General features: G+C 23.9%; 1 protein-coding gene across 2 annotated transcripts in view; it reads right to left on the minus strand.

Annotated features, from left to right (window-relative positions):
• Positions 1-19143, minus strand: part of LOC117170643 (vacuolar protein sorting-associated protein 13) — a 171335-nt gene that overhangs the window by 137789 nt on the left and 14403 nt on the right. For both annotated transcript variants that reach the window (XM_033357554.1, XM_033357553.1), the window contains exons 6-10: positions 13940-14174; positions 13717-13840; positions 9879-10125; positions 4409-4663; positions 1166-1265 (exon numbers count right to left, since the gene is read on the minus strand). In XM_033357554.1, the coding sequence (XP_033213445.1) occupies positions 1166-1265; positions 4409-4663; positions 9879-10125; positions 13717-13840; positions 13940-14174 (961 nt within the window). The remainder of the gene's footprint in view (positions 1-1165; positions 1266-4408; positions 4664-9878; positions 10126-13716; positions 13841-13939; positions 14175-19143) is intronic.

Consider the following 19143-nt stretch of genomic DNA (forward strand, 5'->3'; position numbering starts at 1 on the left):
GAATTTTGAAACCAAAAGGTGAATTTGTTACAACATAATCGAATCCTCAACCAAAAAGATGAATTCCTAGCCAAAAAAGATTTCTCAGTCAGAAAACTTTTTTTAAAAATCAAATTGTTAAATTTTCTACCAAAATAGTTAAGTTTTACATTAAAAAAGACAATTTTCTTACAAGTTGAAATTTCAACTCTAAAATATGTATTTTTCAAGAAAAAAAGGTATTTTCAAAGAAATATTTGTATTTTCTATAAAAATAGTCAAATCTTCAATTAAAATAGTTAATATTTTAACAAAATAGTTGAATTCTCAACCAAAAAGACGAATTTCTTAGACAAAAAGACGAATTTGTAACCGAGAAAGACTTTTGAGTTAAGGAGTAAAATATTTCAACAAATTTTTTTAATTTTCTACCAAAATAATTGAATTTTCAACTAGAAAATACTATTTTTCTACAAAAAAGTTAAAATTTGAACTCTGAAATATAAACTTATCAACAAAAATTGAAATTATCAACCAAATATTTGAATTTTCCATCAATATAGTCAAATTTGTAATTAAAATATTTGAATTTTCAATAAAACAGTTGAATTCTCAACCAAAAAGACGAATTTGAAACCGAAAAAAGATCTTTGAGGCAAGGAAGACAAACATTTTAACAAAATTGTTTAATTTTCTAGCAAAATAATTGAATTTTCAACTAGAAAATACGATTTTTCTACAAAATAGTTGAAGTTTCAAATATAAAATATGATCATTTGAATAAAAAAAAGGCATTTGCAACGAAATATTTGACTTCTCTATCAAAATAGTCCAATTTTCCACCGAAATAGTCGAATTTTCGACCATAAATCAAGAAAGATTTTTTGGTCAAGGAAGAACATTTTTTGATCCAAATTGTTAATTTTTCAACAAAATAGTTGAATTTTCAAGAAAATAATTACTTTTCAAGGAAATAATAACATTTGATTATACTTAACTTCTCAACTAAAAATATAATAGTAGACTATGAAGCCTGCGATAAATAAATAGGAATTTCGATAAATTCTGGACTAAAAGAATATTATTTTAAACACACATTAGCCTTAATTTTGCATGGTTTGAAAATATTACCTGAGAAAACTGGAAATTTTGCTTAGAAAATAAACATTTAAGGCTCTGATTTTACCTGAATATCGAGGACAGAATGTTTCTCGATAGCATATTCCAGACCTAAAGCAGACATTTCTTTTAGGCCTTCCAACTTGTCAGCCGCAGCAGCCTGGAGCCTAAAAAAATTTGGATAAAAAATGTTTATAAAAATTATAATCAGGGTGCCTTCTCAAATCCTGGCAAAAAAAATTCCCTGATAATTCCAGGGTTTTCCAAGTAATTTAAGATTTTTGCAGATGTAGTTTATTATGAATAATCTTTTTTTTTAAGGTCTTAGGAATTTAATTAATATTACAAGATATTCTTAAATATTTGAGCACGATCGATTATTTAAATTATTAAATAATACTAAACATATTATTTACTTCATCTACTAATAGTTAAAATTCAGTGCATATTTATGTAAAATAATTGTGGATACTATATGAAATTCAATTTAAACCGTTTTAAATTCCTAAATTTTTAAGCAAAAATTTGGATTTTCAAGAAGGTAGATGAACATTTAACCAAATAGTTAAATTTTCAAACAAATAACTGAATTTTAATCTAAAAAAGACCAGTCTCGACCAAAAATGGGAAAGTTAAATTTTCAGTGAAAATTCGGTTTCATTTTTAACCAAGTAGTTTAATGTTTAACTGAAAGGAAGAATTTTTAACTAATATAATGAATATTTAACTAGAATACTTGAATTTTCACACAAAAAGATAAATTTTCAAACAAGATTCGTTTTCTACCAAAAAGACGATTTTGCAGTAAAATACATGAATTTTAAATGAAAAAGTTGAAGTTTGAAGTAAAAAAAAGACCAATTTTCAACGAAATAGTTGAATTTTCAACTAAAAAAACTCAATTTTCTACCAATAATTAAATAGTTAAATTTTCAGTTAAACAATATTTTTATTGAAATATAAATATTCTAATTTTGAAAATACTGAATCTCTAATATGAATAGTTGAATTTTCAATCCAAAGAGATGAATTTTCTACTAAAATGCTTCATTTCTATGAAAAAGAGACATTTTTACGTAAATACGTGACATTGCAATAAAAAGGATAAGTTGTCAACCAACAATTGAATAGTTAAATTTTTAGTAAAAAAGTATTGTTTAACCAAATAGATGAAATTTCAACTAAAAGAATGTAATTTTCAATTAAAATATAGTTAATTTTTACGGTAAAAATAAATTTAAAAAAAAAACAATACTAATTTTTAAACAGTGAAATTTTTAAGCAAAGTGATGAATTTCCAACTAAAATGATGAATCATTGAATTTTCCATGAAACCATTAATGCCCGCCCTAATAGATTAATTTTAACCAAAAAAGTCAAATATTAAACTTAAAATTATAATTTTCCAACCATAAAGTGAATAATTTTCATTTTCAGTAAAGATAAATTAATTTAAACAAAAATCAACAAAATAATTATAGTTGCAACTGTCATAATTAAATTTAAAAAAATTTCAAAGATTTACAAAGACTTCAGAAAGAGATCACAAATATTTCAATGATTTCCCAAAGATTTCAAAAAAATGTAAAAAAAAAACTTTGATATTTCAATAATATCCCAAAGATTTCAAATATTTCACAAAGATTTTGGAGATTTACAAGATTTCACAAAGGCGCAAATGATTTCACAAATATTTTATGTAATTTCAAACAAATTTAGAAAAGATTTCAAAGATTTCCAAAGATTTCAGAAATATATTACAAAGTTTTAATGATTTCACAAAGAAAAAAAATATTTCGAGAAGATTTAAACAATTTCAAAAATATTATCAAATATTTTAGCAATGTTTGTCAAAGATTTCAAATATTTCGCAAACATTTCGGATAGTGTAAAAATATTTCACAACAGCTTTTTATTAATATATAGAGATTTCAATGATTTCCCAAACATTTCACAAAGATTTCCAATATTTCGTAACGATTTTAGATTTATTTAAAAGATTCCATAAACCTTTATGGATATTTTATAAAGATTTCAATGATTTCCCAAAGATTTAAAATATTTCATAAAGATTTTGGATGGATTTAAAAGATTTTACAAAGGCACAAATGATTTCACAAATATTTTAGTAACTTCAAAAAATTTTTTTAAACAATTTAAAAAATATTTTAACAATAATTTCCAAAGAATTCAATGATTTGATATAAAGATTTCAATAATTTTCAAAAGATTTCAACAATTTCAATTTTTTAAAAATATTTTATAAATAAAGAGATCACAAATATTTCAATGAATTCCCAAAGATTTTTAATATTTCGCGAAGATTTATACAATTCCACAAATGTTATCAAATATTTTAGAAATATTTTCAATATTTTAAAAAGATTTCAATGGTTTTTTTAAATTATAAGCCCTTACCTAGAATCCTTGAATTTTCAATAAAAAGATTAATTTTCAGCTCAGGAGATTAATTTCTACTATAAAAGTCGAAAATTGAACTAAAAATAATAAGTTTTCGAACAAAAAGTGAAGTTACATTTTAAATTAAAAAATTAATTTTTAACAAACAAACAAAAATTCAACAAGAAAGTAACTTTCAACCATGTAATTATTCAAACAAGTGAATTCTGAACGAAAAAATGTAGTATTTGACATTTCAATCGAAAAAACATTTAAATTTGTAATAAAAACAATGTAATTTTATCAAGAAGAACGATATTTCAACAAAATACATGAATGTTAAACCAAATAACTTAATTTTTAACTAAAATTGATATACATTTAGGGAAAAAAAGTTAATTTCAAGTAAGAAAAGAAAAAAAGAATTTCTAACAAAATAGTTCAATATAGTAATATTCCCTGACTTAAAAAAAAACCCTGATATTTCCAGGTTTTCCAGGCAGGAATAAAAATATATAATAATAATAATATAAATTCCATAAAGATTTCCATAACTTCCAAAAGATTTCAACAATTTCAATTTTTTTTTAAATATTTGATAAAAATTTAAATCATTTCCCAAACATTTCAAATATTTTAAAAAGATTTTGGATAGATTTAAAACATTTCAAAAAGGCACAAATGTTTTCACAAATATTTCAGTAATTTCAAAAAAAAAATAGGAGATATTTCAAAGATTTCAGAAAGGTATTACAAAGTTGCAATGATCTCACAAAAAAAAATATATTTCGAGAATATTTAAACAATTTGAAAAATAATGACTTTAAAAATCCAATATTTCCAGGTTTTCCAGGCAGGTAGACACCCTGAAAATAATAATAATAATGATTGAAATATCAAAAAAACTTACTGATTCAAAGTTGTCGGGTCCTGAACTTTGAACAAATCGATCAATTCGATGATAGTTTGAGCATCGTAGACAATATGCACCGATGTCGATTTTACAATAATTCTGTCACCGCAGAGTTTATCAAGAGGATTTTTTTCGTACGAAACGGAGAACAAAGTGTCTTCTGAAGAGTCTCGAGCGGAATTAAATAGTGATGGTACTTTTTCTCCTTGTTGTACTCCCAGCAGTTTAAGGTCACCAATGGATGCAGTAACCCTGATCAATAATTTTTAATATTTAATACTGTAAATAATCCTGGTAAATAAACTGCTATAGATGCGTGCAAAAGCGGCGGAGCCTTTTTTTTACAATTATAAAATTCAAGTTTGCAAAGATTTCAATAATTACACAAATTTTGGTAAATATTTCAAAAATATTAAAAATATTTTGCAAAAACATGTAAAGATTTCAGAAGAATTAGATAACGATTTCAATGATTTCTTAAAGATTTCAAAGATTTCACAAAGGCTTCAATGATTTCAATAATTTCACAAATATTACCAAATATCTGAAAAATATTTGTAGCATTTCGCAGATTTCTAAAGACTTCTGAAAGATTTTACAAAGATTTATTGAAGATTTCAATAATTTCTAATAAAATTCACAATATTTTTAAAATATTTCAAATTTTTCGTAAAGATATCAGAAAGATTTCACAAATATTAGAATGATTCAAAAAATGCCACAAAGATTTTGAATAAATTTAAATGTCACAAAGACATAAACGATTTTCCAAAGATTCCAGAAAGATTTTAATCAATTTTAGAAATATTATCAAATATTTCTGAAAGATTTAGGATAAATGAGAAATATTTCAAAAATATTAAAAATATTTTACAAACGTTTCATTGATCATAGTTTTAAAAGACTTCACAAAGACTTTAATGTGTACAAGATTTCACAAAGATTTAAATAATTTTTTTAATATTACGACATAGTTCAAAAATATTTCACAAAGGCACAAATGATTTCACAAATATTTCAATAATTTCAATTTTTTTAATATTTCAAAGATTTCCAAAGATTCCAAATAAATTTCAAATATTTCTCGAAGATGTAAACAATTTCACAAATATTATTAAATATTTGTTAAAAATTCAATATTTTATAAAACTTTTAATTATATTGTAAAGTTTTCACTAAAATTTAAAAGATTTCACAAAACATTAAAAATAATTTATATAGATTTTAATGATTTTTCAACAATTTCAAATATTTCGTAACGATTTTAAATAGATTAAAGAAATGAACAAATATTTCAAATTTCCAGAAAGATATCACAAAGATTTCAATGATTTTCCAAAGGATACAAATATTTTGCGAAGATTTAAACAATTTAAAAAATGTTATCAAATATTTTTCAAATATTTTTCATATTTTACACAAAATTTTAATCATTTTCTAAAAACTTCACAAAGATTTTTAATAAATTAAAAAGATTTCACAAATTTCACAAAAGATTTAATATAATTGATAGCTATTTCAATGATTTACTAAAGATTTAAAAGATTTCATCAAAATTTCGGATAGATTTAAAAGATTTCACAAAGGCACAAAGGATTTCTCCATGATTACACAAATATTTCAAGAATTAAACAAATATTTTTAAAATATTTCAAAAATTTCAGAAAGACATCACAAAAATTTCAATGATTTCCCAAAGAAATGGATTTCGCGAAGATTTAACCCATTTCAAAAATGTTATCAAATATTTTCAATATTTTACACAAATTTTAATGATTTTGTAAATATTTCAAATATTTCATCAAGATTTCGTATACCTTTAAAAGATTTCACAGAGGCAGAAAGGATTTATCAATGATTTCTCAAATATTTCAATAATTTCAAAAATATTTTTGAAAGATTTCAAAAATTACAGAAAGATATCACAAACATTTCAATGATTTCCCAAAGAATAAAAATATTTCGCAAAGATTTAAAAAATTTCAAATATTTTACAGAAACTTGAACGATTTTCTAAAGATTTCACAAAGATGTTAAATATTTCACAACGATTTTGGATGAATTAAAAAGATTTCACAAATTTCACAAAGGATTAAAAATAATTTTTAGAGATTTTAATGATTTTCCAAAGTTTTGAAATATTTTTCAAAGATTTAAACAATTCCATAAATATTAGCAAATATTAAAAAATATATTTTCAATATTTTACAAAAATTTTAATTGCTCAAGTTTAAAAAAATATATTTTATAAAGATTTCAATGATTTCAATAAGATTAAAAATATTTCACAAAGATTTCGGATAAATTAAAAGATTTTGCAGAGGCACAAATAATTTCTCAATGATTTCACAAAAATGTTAAAAATTTTTAAAATGTTTCAAAAAGTATTTCAAAGATTTCAGAAGGATATCACAAGGATTTCAAATATTTCGCGAAAATTTAACTAATTTTAAAAATGTTATTAAATATTTAAAAAATATTTTCAATATTTCACACAAATCTTAATGATTTTCTAAAGATTTCAAATATTTCACAAAGATTTCGGATAAATTAAAAAGATTTCAATGATTTTCCAAAGATTTTAAATATTTCATAAAGATTTCGAATAGATTTGAAAGATTTCACGATTAAAAAATAATTTCAATATTTTACAAAGATTTCAATGATTTCGGATAATTTAAAAAGGTTTCACTAAATATTTAAAATAATTTATAAGGATTTCAATGATTTCCTAAAGATTTCAATGATTTCACAAAGGTTTCAAATATTTCGTAACGATATTGGATATATTTAAAAGATTTCAATGACTTCCCAAAGATTTCAAACATTTCTAATCTAAAAAAAATATTTTATAAATGTTTCAAATATTTCATAAAGATTTTGGATATATTTCAAACATTTCACAAAGGCACAAATTATTTTCCAATTATTTCACAAATAATTCAATAATTTCAAAAGCGTTTCAAAAAATTTTCAAATATTTTCGAAGATTTCAGAAAGATATCACAAAGATTTCCTAAAAATCAAAAATATTTCGAGAAGATTTATACAATTTCACATATATTTTAAATATTTTAAAAATGTTTCCAATATTTTACAAAAATTTCAATGATTTTCTGAAGATTTTACAAAGATTTTGGATAGTTTAAAAAGATTTCGCGAATATCACAACATTTTAAAATAATTGATAGATATTTCAATGATTTCCTAAAGATTTTTGATAAGATTTAAAAGATTTCACAAATATTTCAATGATTTTTCAAAGATTTTAACGATTCTATATTTCAAAAAATGTATAAAGATTTCAAGGATGTCACTAAGATTTAAAATATTTCACAAATATTTCGAATACATTTAAAAGATTTTTAGAAGGCACAAATAATTTCTCAATTATTTCACAAATATTTAAAAAAGATTGTTTCAAAAAGTATTTCAAAGATTTCAGAAGGATATCACAAAGATTGCAAATATTTCGAAAAGATTTAACCAATTTCACAAATGTTCTCAAATGTTTAAAAAATATTTTAAATATTTTACAAAGATTCCAATGATGTTCTAAACGTTTCATAAAGATTAACAATATTTTGCAATGATTTCGGATGGTTTAAAAAGGTTTCACAAAAGATTTTAAAGAATTTATAAGGATTTAAATGATTTCACAAATATTTCAAATATTTCGTGAAGATTTTGGATTTAAAGGATTTCATGAAGATTTCTATGATTTTCCAAAGATTTCAACAATTTCTAATTAAAAAATATATTTGATACAGATTTCAAATATTTCATAAAGATTTTGGATATAATTAAAAGATTTCACAAAGGCACATATTATTTTCCAACGATTTCACAAATATTTCAATAATTCAAAAAATATTTCAAAGATTTCAGAAATATCACAAAGATTTCAATGATTTACCAAAGAATAAAAATATTTCGCAAAGATTTAAACAATTTAAAAAATGTTTTCAAATACTTTTCAAATATTTTCAATATTGTACACAAGTTTTAATGATTTTCTAAAGATTTCACTAAGATTTACAATATTTCGCAAAGATTTCGGATGGATTAAAATGATTTTAAAAAGGCGCAAATGATTTCACAACTATTTCAAGAATTAAAAAAATATTTCAAAGATTCCAGAAAGATAGTACCAAGATTTCAATGATTTGCCAAAGTATAAAAATATTTCGCGAAGATTGAAACCCTTTCAAAAATGTTATCAAATTTTTTTTTAAATATTTTCAAAATTTTAAACAAATTTGAGTGATTTCCTAAAAATTTCGTAAAGATTTCCAATATTTCGTAACGATTTTGGATAGATTTAAAAGATTTCATAAAAAGTTAAATGATTTTCTAAAGATTTAAACAATTTCAAATTAAAAAAAAAATGTTATAAAGATTTCAATGATTTTCCTAGGATTTCACATATTTCATCAAGATTTCGGATAGATTAAAAAGATTTCACAAACGCACAAAGGATTTCCCAATGGTTTCACAAATATTTCAATAATTTCAAAAATATTTTAAAAAGATTTCAAAGATTTCAGAAATATATCACAAAGATTTCAATGCTTTTTCCCAAGGAATAAAAATATTTCGCGAAGATTTAAACAACTTGAAAAATGTTATCAAATATTTTAAAAATATTTTCAATATTTTAAATAAATTTTAATGATTTTCTAAATATTTCACAAATTTTACAAAGGATTTAAAATAATTTATAGAGAATTCAATAATTTCTCAAAGATTTAAACAATTTCAAATTAAAAAAAAAAATTTTATAAAGATTTTAAATATTCCATAAAGACTTTGGATATATTAAAAAGAATTTAAAAAGGCACAACTTATTTTCCAATGATTTTATAAACATTTCTAATACTTTCCAAGATTTCAAAAAGATATGACAAAAACTTCAAGGCTTTCCTAAAAAATTTAAATATTTCGAGAAGATTTATAAAATTTCACATGTATTTTAAATATTTAAAAAATGTTTTCAATATTTTACAAAAACTTCAATAATTTTCTGAGGATTTCACAAAGATTTCGGATACTTTAAAAAGATTTCATAAATATCACAAAAGATTTTAAACAATTTTTATATATATTTAAATGACTTCCCAAAGATTTCGGACAGATTTAACAGATTTCACAAATATTTTAATGATTTTCCTAAAGATTTCAATCATTAATAAAATATTATCAAATATTTAAAAAATATTTGAAATATTTGACTAAGACTTCGGATAGATTTAAAACACTTCACAGACTTTCAATGATTTCTCAAAGATTTCAACCATTCTAAATAAAAAAAAAAAATATTTTATAAAGATTTCAATGATTTCAAATATTATATTTCATGAAGATTTATGATAGATTAAAAAGATTTCATTAATTTCCCAAAGATTTCAACAATTTCAAAAAAAAAAAAAAAAAAAAAAAAAACCGCTTCCCGATACGTGAAACTTACGAAATTCCATTAGCTGAAGGTCTAGATTTGAACCGTGCTTGTACGTTATTGAATTGCAGATCCAGAACCTGTGGAGCTTCCTTATCAGTATCAAGGACAACAATTACAAGTCCGTGAAGGAAAAATCTAGTGTCGATCATCTCAAAAGATTCTGGATAATGAGCTGGGGCGGTATTTTCTTGATAATCAATAGCTCGGTACAACTTTTCCTTTTCTTGCGGGGTCATCGCTTCTTCGAATTTCTTCACTGATAGTCAAAATATTCCGCTTTAGTATAATTGACACGTGATTAAAAATATTTGTAAGTGACGGATTAATTAATTTTAATACAGGTCTCAAGTCTTTGTTGGATATTAAATAAATAAATAAATAAATATATTAGAAAAATTTAAAGAACCTGAAATAATGATTTGATTTTTTTAAAATTCTTTCAGCTTTTGTTTATTTTTTTCCTGCTCTATCCTTATCAATAAAAAAAGGATACTTTAGAAAACAAATATTTAAAAAAAAGGGGACTTTAATAGACCAAATCATGAAAATAGGGGTTCTAAAAACCAAATATTGATAATAGGGATATTCAGGCACTAAATCTTGAAAATAGGACAAATTAGGGACCAAGTTTTACAAATAGGAGACTTTAGAGACGAAATTTTGAAGAGAAGGGTCTCTCGTAGACTAAATCTTCAAAATAGGGGACTTTAAGAGACCAAATCTCACAAAGCTGAGGATTTTATTGACCAAATACTAAAACTAGACATTAGAGATTAAATCTTAAAAATAGGGATACTTAGACACCAAATCTTGAAAATAGGAAATATTATATTGAAAACAGGGGACTTTCAAGAGGCCAAATTTTATGAATGGAAGAGATTAGAAATCAAATCATAAAAATAGGAGACGATAGGGAATAACCTTAAAAATAGGAGACTTTAAGAGACCAAATTTTACAAATAAGGAATTTTAGAGACCAAATGTTGACAATAAGGGACTTTAGGAGACCAAATCTTAAAAATAGGGGACTTTAAGATACTAAATCTTAAGAAGCGGACACTTTAAAAAACCAAATTAAAAAAAATGCCAGAAGCGAGGGAAAGAGTTTAAAAAAAGGATATTTGAAAATACTTAATAAAAATAGGGGTAGTTACAGACTAAATCTTAAAAATAGGGGATTTTAGAGAACAAAAATTGAAAATAAGAGACATTAAAATCTAAATCTTTAAAATAGAGGACTTTAAGAGACAAAAATCATAGAAATAGGGGTATTCTAAAGACCGAAAAATTGAAAACTGGGGACTTTATAAAACTAGTGTTAAAATTATACGAGTTTACGACCAACATATTGAAAATAGGAGTCCTTAGTAACCAAATATTAAAAATAGGGGCATTTAGAGACCAAATCTTGAAAATAGAAGACCCAATTTTGAAAACAGTGTAGTTTCAAGGTTAAAAATAGAAAAGTTAAATATATATCAATTATATGAAATACGTAAAACTATAAATAAAGTGGGACAATTATTTAAAAAGGGGGACTTTAAGAGACCTAATCCTAAAAGTAGGAGATGCTAGGAAATAAATTTGAAAAAAGGAGATTTTAAAAGTAAAAATCTCACAATTAGGGAATTTTAGAGACAAAATCTTAAAAATAGGGGTTCTTAGAAACCAAATGTTGAAAATAGGGGTACTGAAAGACCCCATCTTGAAAATAGGGGACCAAAATGTAAAAACAGCGAAGTTTTAAGACCAAAAATAAAAAATAGAGGACTTTAAAAAAACAAGTATTTAAAACAGGGGATTTTAAAGAGCATAAATCTGAAAAATAGGGGACTTTGGAGAACAAATATTAAAAATGGGGGTCTTTAATAGACCAAAGTTTAAAAATAGAAGTCTCTGGAGACCAGATATTGAAAAGAGGGGACTTTAGTGACCAAATTTTGAAAATAGTGGACTTTAGAGACTAATTATTGAAAATAGGGGACTTTATAACAAAATTTAAAAAAGGGGCATTTAAGAGACCAAATATTAAAAATAGGGGACTTTAAGAGAGCAAAATTTGAAAATAGTGGACTCTAGAGACTAATTATTGAAAATAGGAGACTTGATAAAAAAATTTTAAAAAAGGGAAAAAAGGGAACTTCAGAAAACAAATATTACAAAAAGGGGGAGTTTAAAAGACCAAATCTTAAAAGTAGGGGACTTTAGAGAATAAATATTGAAAATAGGGGACTTTAGAGACTAAATATTGAAAAAAGGGGACATTGAGAAACCAAATCTTGAAAAGAAGGGAATTTATGTGACAAAATGTTAATATTAGAGGTATTTAGAGACCAGTTCTTACAAATAGGGGGCTTTATAGACTAAATAATGAAATTAGGGGACTTTGGGGAAGAAATATTGAAAATATGGGACTTTACAAAAAACAAATCTTGAAAAAAGAGGTATTTAGATACCAAATCTTACAAATAGGGGATTTTAGAGAACAAAAATTGAAAATAGGAGACATTACGAAATCAAATCTTGCAAACAGGGAAATTTATGTGACAAAATCTTGCCATTATAGGTATTTAGAGACCAATTCTTACAAATAGGGGGCTTTATAGACAAAATATAGAAAATAGGGGACATTGAGAAACCAAATATTGAAAACAGGGGACTTTAACAAAAACAAATCTTGAAAAAAGAGATATTTAGATACCAAATCTTACAAATAGGGAATCTTAGAGAACAAAAATTAAAAATAGGAGACATTAGAATCTAAATCTTTAAAATAGGGGACTTTAGGAACAAAAATCACAGAAATAGGCGTATTTTCGATACGAAAAAATTAAAAATAGGGGACTTTAAAAAACAAGTGTTAATATGATGCGAGTTTACGACAAAAATCTTGAAAATAGGGGACTTTGGAGACTATTAATTGAAAATAGGGGACCTTAGGGACTAAATATTGAAAATAGGGGAAATTGAGAAACCAAATCTTAAAAACAGAGGAATTTATTTGACAAAATCTTGAAATTAGAGGTACTTAGAAACCAATTATTACAAATAGGGGGCTTTATAGACTAAATATTGAAAATAGGGGACTTTAGAGACTTTATATTGAAAATATGGTACTTTAAAAAAACAAATCTTGAAAAAAGAGAAGTTTAGGTACCGAATCTTACAAATAGGGGAATTTAGAGAACAAAAATTGAAAATAGGAGACATTAGAAACTAAATCTTTAAAATAGGGGTCTTTAGGAACAAAAATCATAGAAATAGGCGTATTTTCGATACGAAAAAATTAAAAATAGGGGACTTTGAAAAACAAGTGTTAATATGATGCGAGTTTACGACAAAAATCTTGAAAATAGGGGACTTTGGAGACTATTAATTGAAAATAGGGGACCTTAGGGATTAAATATTGAAAATAGGGGACTTTAGAGACTTTATATTGAAAATATGGTACTTTAAAAAAACAAATCTTGAAAAAAGAGAAGTTTAGGTACCGAATCTTACAAATAGGGGAATTTAGAGAACAAAAATTGAAAATAGGAGACATTAAAATCTAAATGTTAAAAATAGAGGACTTTAGAGACAAAAATCATAGTGGTCTTAAAAATAGAGGTATTTTGAGGCTAAAATAAAAAATATAGAAAATAGGCGACTGTAAGATAAGAAAACTAATATAATAAGGGACTTTCAAGACCAAATTGTGGAAATGACGATTTTTGGAGACCAAAAATTAAAAACGGGGATATTTACAGAAAAAAATTGAAAATAGGAGAGATTAGGGACCAAATCTGAAAAATTAATCATTTAAGGAAAAATCTTGACTTCAGAAGCCTGATAAAAGTTTGCTTACTAATTGCGGCCGCAGAATGTAGTCCCTCATATTCTTCTTCATTCGCCGTTGCACTCCAAAGCCACCCTCCGAACCATCCTTTCTTTGCTTTCAAACTCTTTTCCTTTTCTGCCAATCTTTCAACCTATGAAAAATTCGATAATATAATTCAATAATTCAACCTAGTTCGAAAGGTCCAAATATTCGCCGAGAATTTTGGGGAAAAATGAATATTTAAACTTGCCTCCATTTCAATTTTCTGTCTGATAATGACGAGATTGAAGATGTCTAATTTTCTCTCACATTCCGTGATTTGTCTTTCAACATCCTCGGAGCACTTTTTCGTCGTTAATTTTGATTGATACAGCCCTGCATAATTTCTGCAAGTATCGCGATGACTTTTCATATGAGTCCAATCCCAGTTTCTCTGGGCTCTTCGAACTTGCTCTTCCAATATGCACTTATAAGCAAAGTGCCACCTAATAGATTACAAACGCGATAATAAATACAAGGGACGTTTTTTTATATTTATATTACAGGCTTCACACGCCAAAATGCTCTAAATTATTTAAAATTAAATTATTGTGGATATCGAAGTAAATGCAATTAAAAATTCTTCACATACGTAACATTTCAAGTAAAAATATTACATTTTTAACAAAATAGATGAATTTTTAAACGAAAACTTAATTTTTTACAACAACAAAAATCAAATTTTCGAATTTCAAATCAAATATTTGAATTTTCAGTTAAAAAACAAACTTTTTAACCAAAGAGATGAATCTTCAACCAATGACTTGCATTTTTAAACCAAAAAGATTTATTCTCAGCCAAAATGCGATATTTCATATTTCAACCAAAAAATATTTTATTTTTAAATAAAAAACAGTTGAACTTAAGGATAAACGAAGAATTTTCAACAAATAGATAAATTTTCAACCTAAGAGATGAATTTTTAATCGACGAGTTGTATTTATAACCAAAAATTATTAATTGTCAACCAAAAATGTAATATTTTATATTTCAATAAAAAAAAACTAATTTAAAATTTAAAAAAATGGAATTTAAGCATAAACGACGAATTTTCAAAAACAAAATTAGATCATCAAACAAAAAGGATTAATTTCCATCCAAAAAAATGAATTTTTAACCGAAATCTTAACTTTTTACCAAAAACACAAAATTTCCACTTTCAAATCAAATGTTGGAATTTTCAGTTTAAAAAGAAAATACTTTTCAACCAAGAAAAAAACGAATTTTCAACAAAATAGTTAAGTTTTCAACCAAATCGATGTATCTTCCAAAATCGAGTTGCATTTTTAACCAAAAAAGATTTCAATTTTAAATAAAAAAAACAGTTGAATTTAAGCATAAACGACGAGTTTTCAACAAAATAGATAAATTTTCAACTTAAGAGATGAATTTTTAACCAACGAGTTGCATTTATAACCAAAAAGGATTAATTCTCAACAAAAATGTAATATTTGATATTTCAATGAAAAAAATTAATATTAAATAAAAAAGTGGAATTTAAGCAAGAACGATGAATTTTCAACAAAATAATTAGATCATCAAACAAAATAGATTAGTTTTTAACTAAACAGTTGTATTTTTAACCGAAAGCTTAATTTTCTACAAAAAACGCGAATTTTCCACTTTCAAATCAAATATTTGAATTTTCAATTTAAAAGAAAAAAAAACTTTTCAAACAAGAAAAAAATAAATTTTCAACAAAAGAGTTGAATTTTGAAACGAAGAGATGAATCTTCAACCAACAAGTTGCATTTCTAACCAAAAAAGATTGATTCTCAACCAAAAACACGACATTTGATATTTCAACGAAAAAGGATTTTAATTTTAAATAAAAAACCTGTCATCCAAATTAATGAATTTCCAACTAAAAAAAAAAGAATATTCCACCAAGGAAGATTTCTCAATAAAAAAACATTTGAACTAAATTGTTTTTTAAACTACAAAGGACGACTTTAAAATAAAATTTTTAGATTTTCAAGAAAATAATTAATTTTACAACCAAATGGTAAATTTTTTAACAAAAAGATGATTTTTTTAAAACAAAGACGAATTTTCAACAAAAAAAGATTAATATTCTATTAAGAAAGATTTTTCAGACAAGAAAGAGAAAAAATTTGATCAAAATTGTTGATTTTTCACGCTAAAAAGAAGAATTTTATACAAAATAGTTTAATTTTCAACTCAAAAATATGAATTTTTAACAACAAAGTTCAGTTTCAACCAAAAAATACTAATTTTTAAGAAAACAGTTGAATTTTCAGAAAATAGATATTTTAAATTAAGAAAGGCAAATCATGTCATCCAAATTAATGAATTTTTAATAAAAAAAAAAAAGAAAAATATTCCACCAAGGAAGATTTCTCAGTTAAAAAAATGTAAAACAAATTTTTGCATTTTCAAACCACAAAGGATTGTTTTAAATTATTGAATTTTAAACAAACTAATTAATTTTACAACCAAATAATACATTTTTTACCCCCCAAAAAAAAGAATTTTAGTAAAATGTGTTTTTTTCCACCCAAATAGACGAAATTGAAAAAACACAACTCTTTATTTATTTAAAATCCTTTTGGTTGAAGTATCAAATATCAATTTTTTTGTTAGGAATTAATTTTTGCCATTGTTAAAAATGCAATGCATTGATTGAAAAACCATCGTTTTGGTTCAAAAATTTATTATTTTCTTGAAAAATTAATTATTTTTTGTGAGTTAAAAAATGGTGTTTTAAAGTCATCCTCTGTGGCTTGAAAATACAATACTAGGGTTTAGATTTCTATCTTTCTTCCCTGAAAAATCTTTTTTTCGTTGAAAATTCAACTTTTTTGTGTCTCTGGTTCGAAAATTAATTTATTTATTGAGAAATGTAATCTTTGTGGTTAAAAATGCAACTGGTTGATATAAAATTAATCTGTTTTATATGATGATTTAACCATTTTTTTAAATTTCGCTTTTTTGGGTCGAAAAAAAGAAAAAATTTGACAAAAATTTCAAATAAAACAGATTAATTTTCAATCAACCAGTTTCCTTTTTAATTGAAAAGATGAAATTTCTACCAAGACAGATGAATTTTCAAACCAAAGACTAATTTTCAACAAACAAGATTAATATTCTATTAAGAAAGATTTTTCATACAAGAAAAAGAAAAAATGCCGACGAAATTGTTGATTTTTTAAGCCAAAAAGACGAATTTTCTACAAAATAGTTCAATTTTCAACTCAGAAATATGAATTTTCAACATCAAAGTTCATTTTCAACCAAAAAATACGAATTTTTAACAAAACAGTTGAATTTTCAGGAAAGAAATATTTTCAATTAAGAAAGGTAAAACATGTCATCAAAATTAATGAATTTTTAATTCAAAAAAAAATTCCACCAAGAAAGATTGCTCAGTACAAAACATTTCAACCAAATTGTTGTATTTTCAATCCATAAAAGGATAACTTAAAAAAATTGTTGAATTTTCAACAAATTTATTAATTTTACAACCAAATAATACATTTTTTAACAAAACAAAAAAAAAGAATTTTAGTCAAAGCTCTCCTTTTTTTCAACCCAAAAAGACGAAATTAAAAAAAAAATAGTTAAATCCTCAAACAAAACAGATTAATTTTATATCAATCAATTGCATTTTTAAACACAAATATTACATTTCTCAGAAAATAAATTAATTTTCAAACCAGACACAAAAATGTTGAATTTTCAACGAAAAAAGATTTTTCGGTGCAAGAAAGAAAAAAATGTCAACCCTAGTATTGTGTTTTCAAGCTTCAGAGGATGACTTTAAAACACAATTTTTTGACTCACAACAAAATAATTAATTTTCCAAACAAATAATAAATATTTAACCAAAAATATAAATTTTTAAACAATGCGTTTCATTTTTAACCAGAAATGTAATATTTGATATCTCAACCAAAAAGATTTTAATTTTAAATAAAAAATACGTGAGTCCAAGAAAAAAACGAAGTTTAAACAAATATTAAAATCCTCAAACAAAACTTTTTAAGACAAAAGTATTATATTTTCAAGTCACAGAGAATAGCTTTTAAACAGAATTTTGCAACTTACAACAAAATAATTAATTTTTCAACTACATAATAAATTCTTGAACCAAGACGATGAATTTTCAATCAATGCATTGCATTTTTAACAATAACAAAAATTAATTCCTAACAAAAAAGTTGATATTTGATACTTCAACCAAAAGGATTTTAATTTAAAATAAATAAAGAGTTGAGTTCAACAAAGAAGACAAATATTTTTAAAAAATAGTCAAATACTCAACCAAAACAGATTAATTTTCAACCTAACTATTATATTTTTATCAAAAAAAAATTCATTTCTACTAAAATAGAAGAATTTTCAAACCAAAAAGGACGAATTTTTTACCAAGAAAGATTTCTTTGTCAAAAGGGAAAAAATATCAACCGAATTGTTGAATTTTTAAGACAAAAAGACGCATTTTCCTGGCAAATAGTTGGATTTTGAATAATACTATTAATTCTCAACGAAAAATGTAATAGTTGCCATAAAAATGTTTTTATTTTAAATCAATAACAGTCGATTTTAAACCAAAAAAAAGTTTTTTTCAACACAAGAGTTGAATTTTCAACGAAAAAGGATTTTTCAGTCAAGAAAGAAACAAATTCGAAACTAATTATTGCATTTTCAAGTTACAGCGGATTACTTTAAAACAAAATTGTTGAAGTTGAAGAAAAATAATTAATTTTGCAACCAAATAATTAAATTTTTAAACAAAAATGATTAATTCTTAACAAAAAATGTTATATTTAATACTTCAACCAAAATGATTATAATTTTAAATAGAAAATTGTTTAATCCAACTAAAAAGACGAAGATAAAAAAAAAGTAAAATCCTCAACGAAAAAAGATTGATTTTTAACCAAACTTTGGCATTTTTAACTAAAAAAGATGAAATTTCTACTGAAATAGATGAATTTGTAAACCAAAAAGATGAATTTTCTACAAAACCGTTGAATTTTCAACCCAAAAATATAAATTTCCAAACAAAAAAGACTTCTTTTCAAGAAAACAGTTGAATTTTTATCTAAAAAAGATCAATTTTTAATCAAAAAATGGAATACTTAAACTCTCAGTTGAAAAATTAATTGTCAACCAAAATAAAAAAAATATCAACAGCACAGTTAAATTTATAACAAAAAGAAATTAACTTTTAACAAAGTAGTTCCAGTTTAAACCAAGTGGTTTAATTTTCAAACGAAAAATATGGATTTTCAACAAAAGAATTTCATTTTCAAATAACAAAAAATGTCTAGGAAGAAAGAAAAAAATTTCAACACAATTGTTGCATTTTCAAGTCACAACGTATGACTTTAAAACGAAATTGTTGAATATTCAACAAAATAATTAATTTTGCAACCAAATAATCAAAAT

The sequence above is a fragment of the Belonocnema kinseyi genome, chromosome 4, assembly GCF_010883055.1.
Source record: "Belonocnema kinseyi isolate 2016_QV_RU_SX_M_011 chromosome 4, B_treatae_v1, whole genome shotgun sequence".
NCBI lineage: Eukaryota > Metazoa > Arthropoda > Insecta > Hymenoptera > Cynipidae > Belonocnema > Belonocnema kinseyi.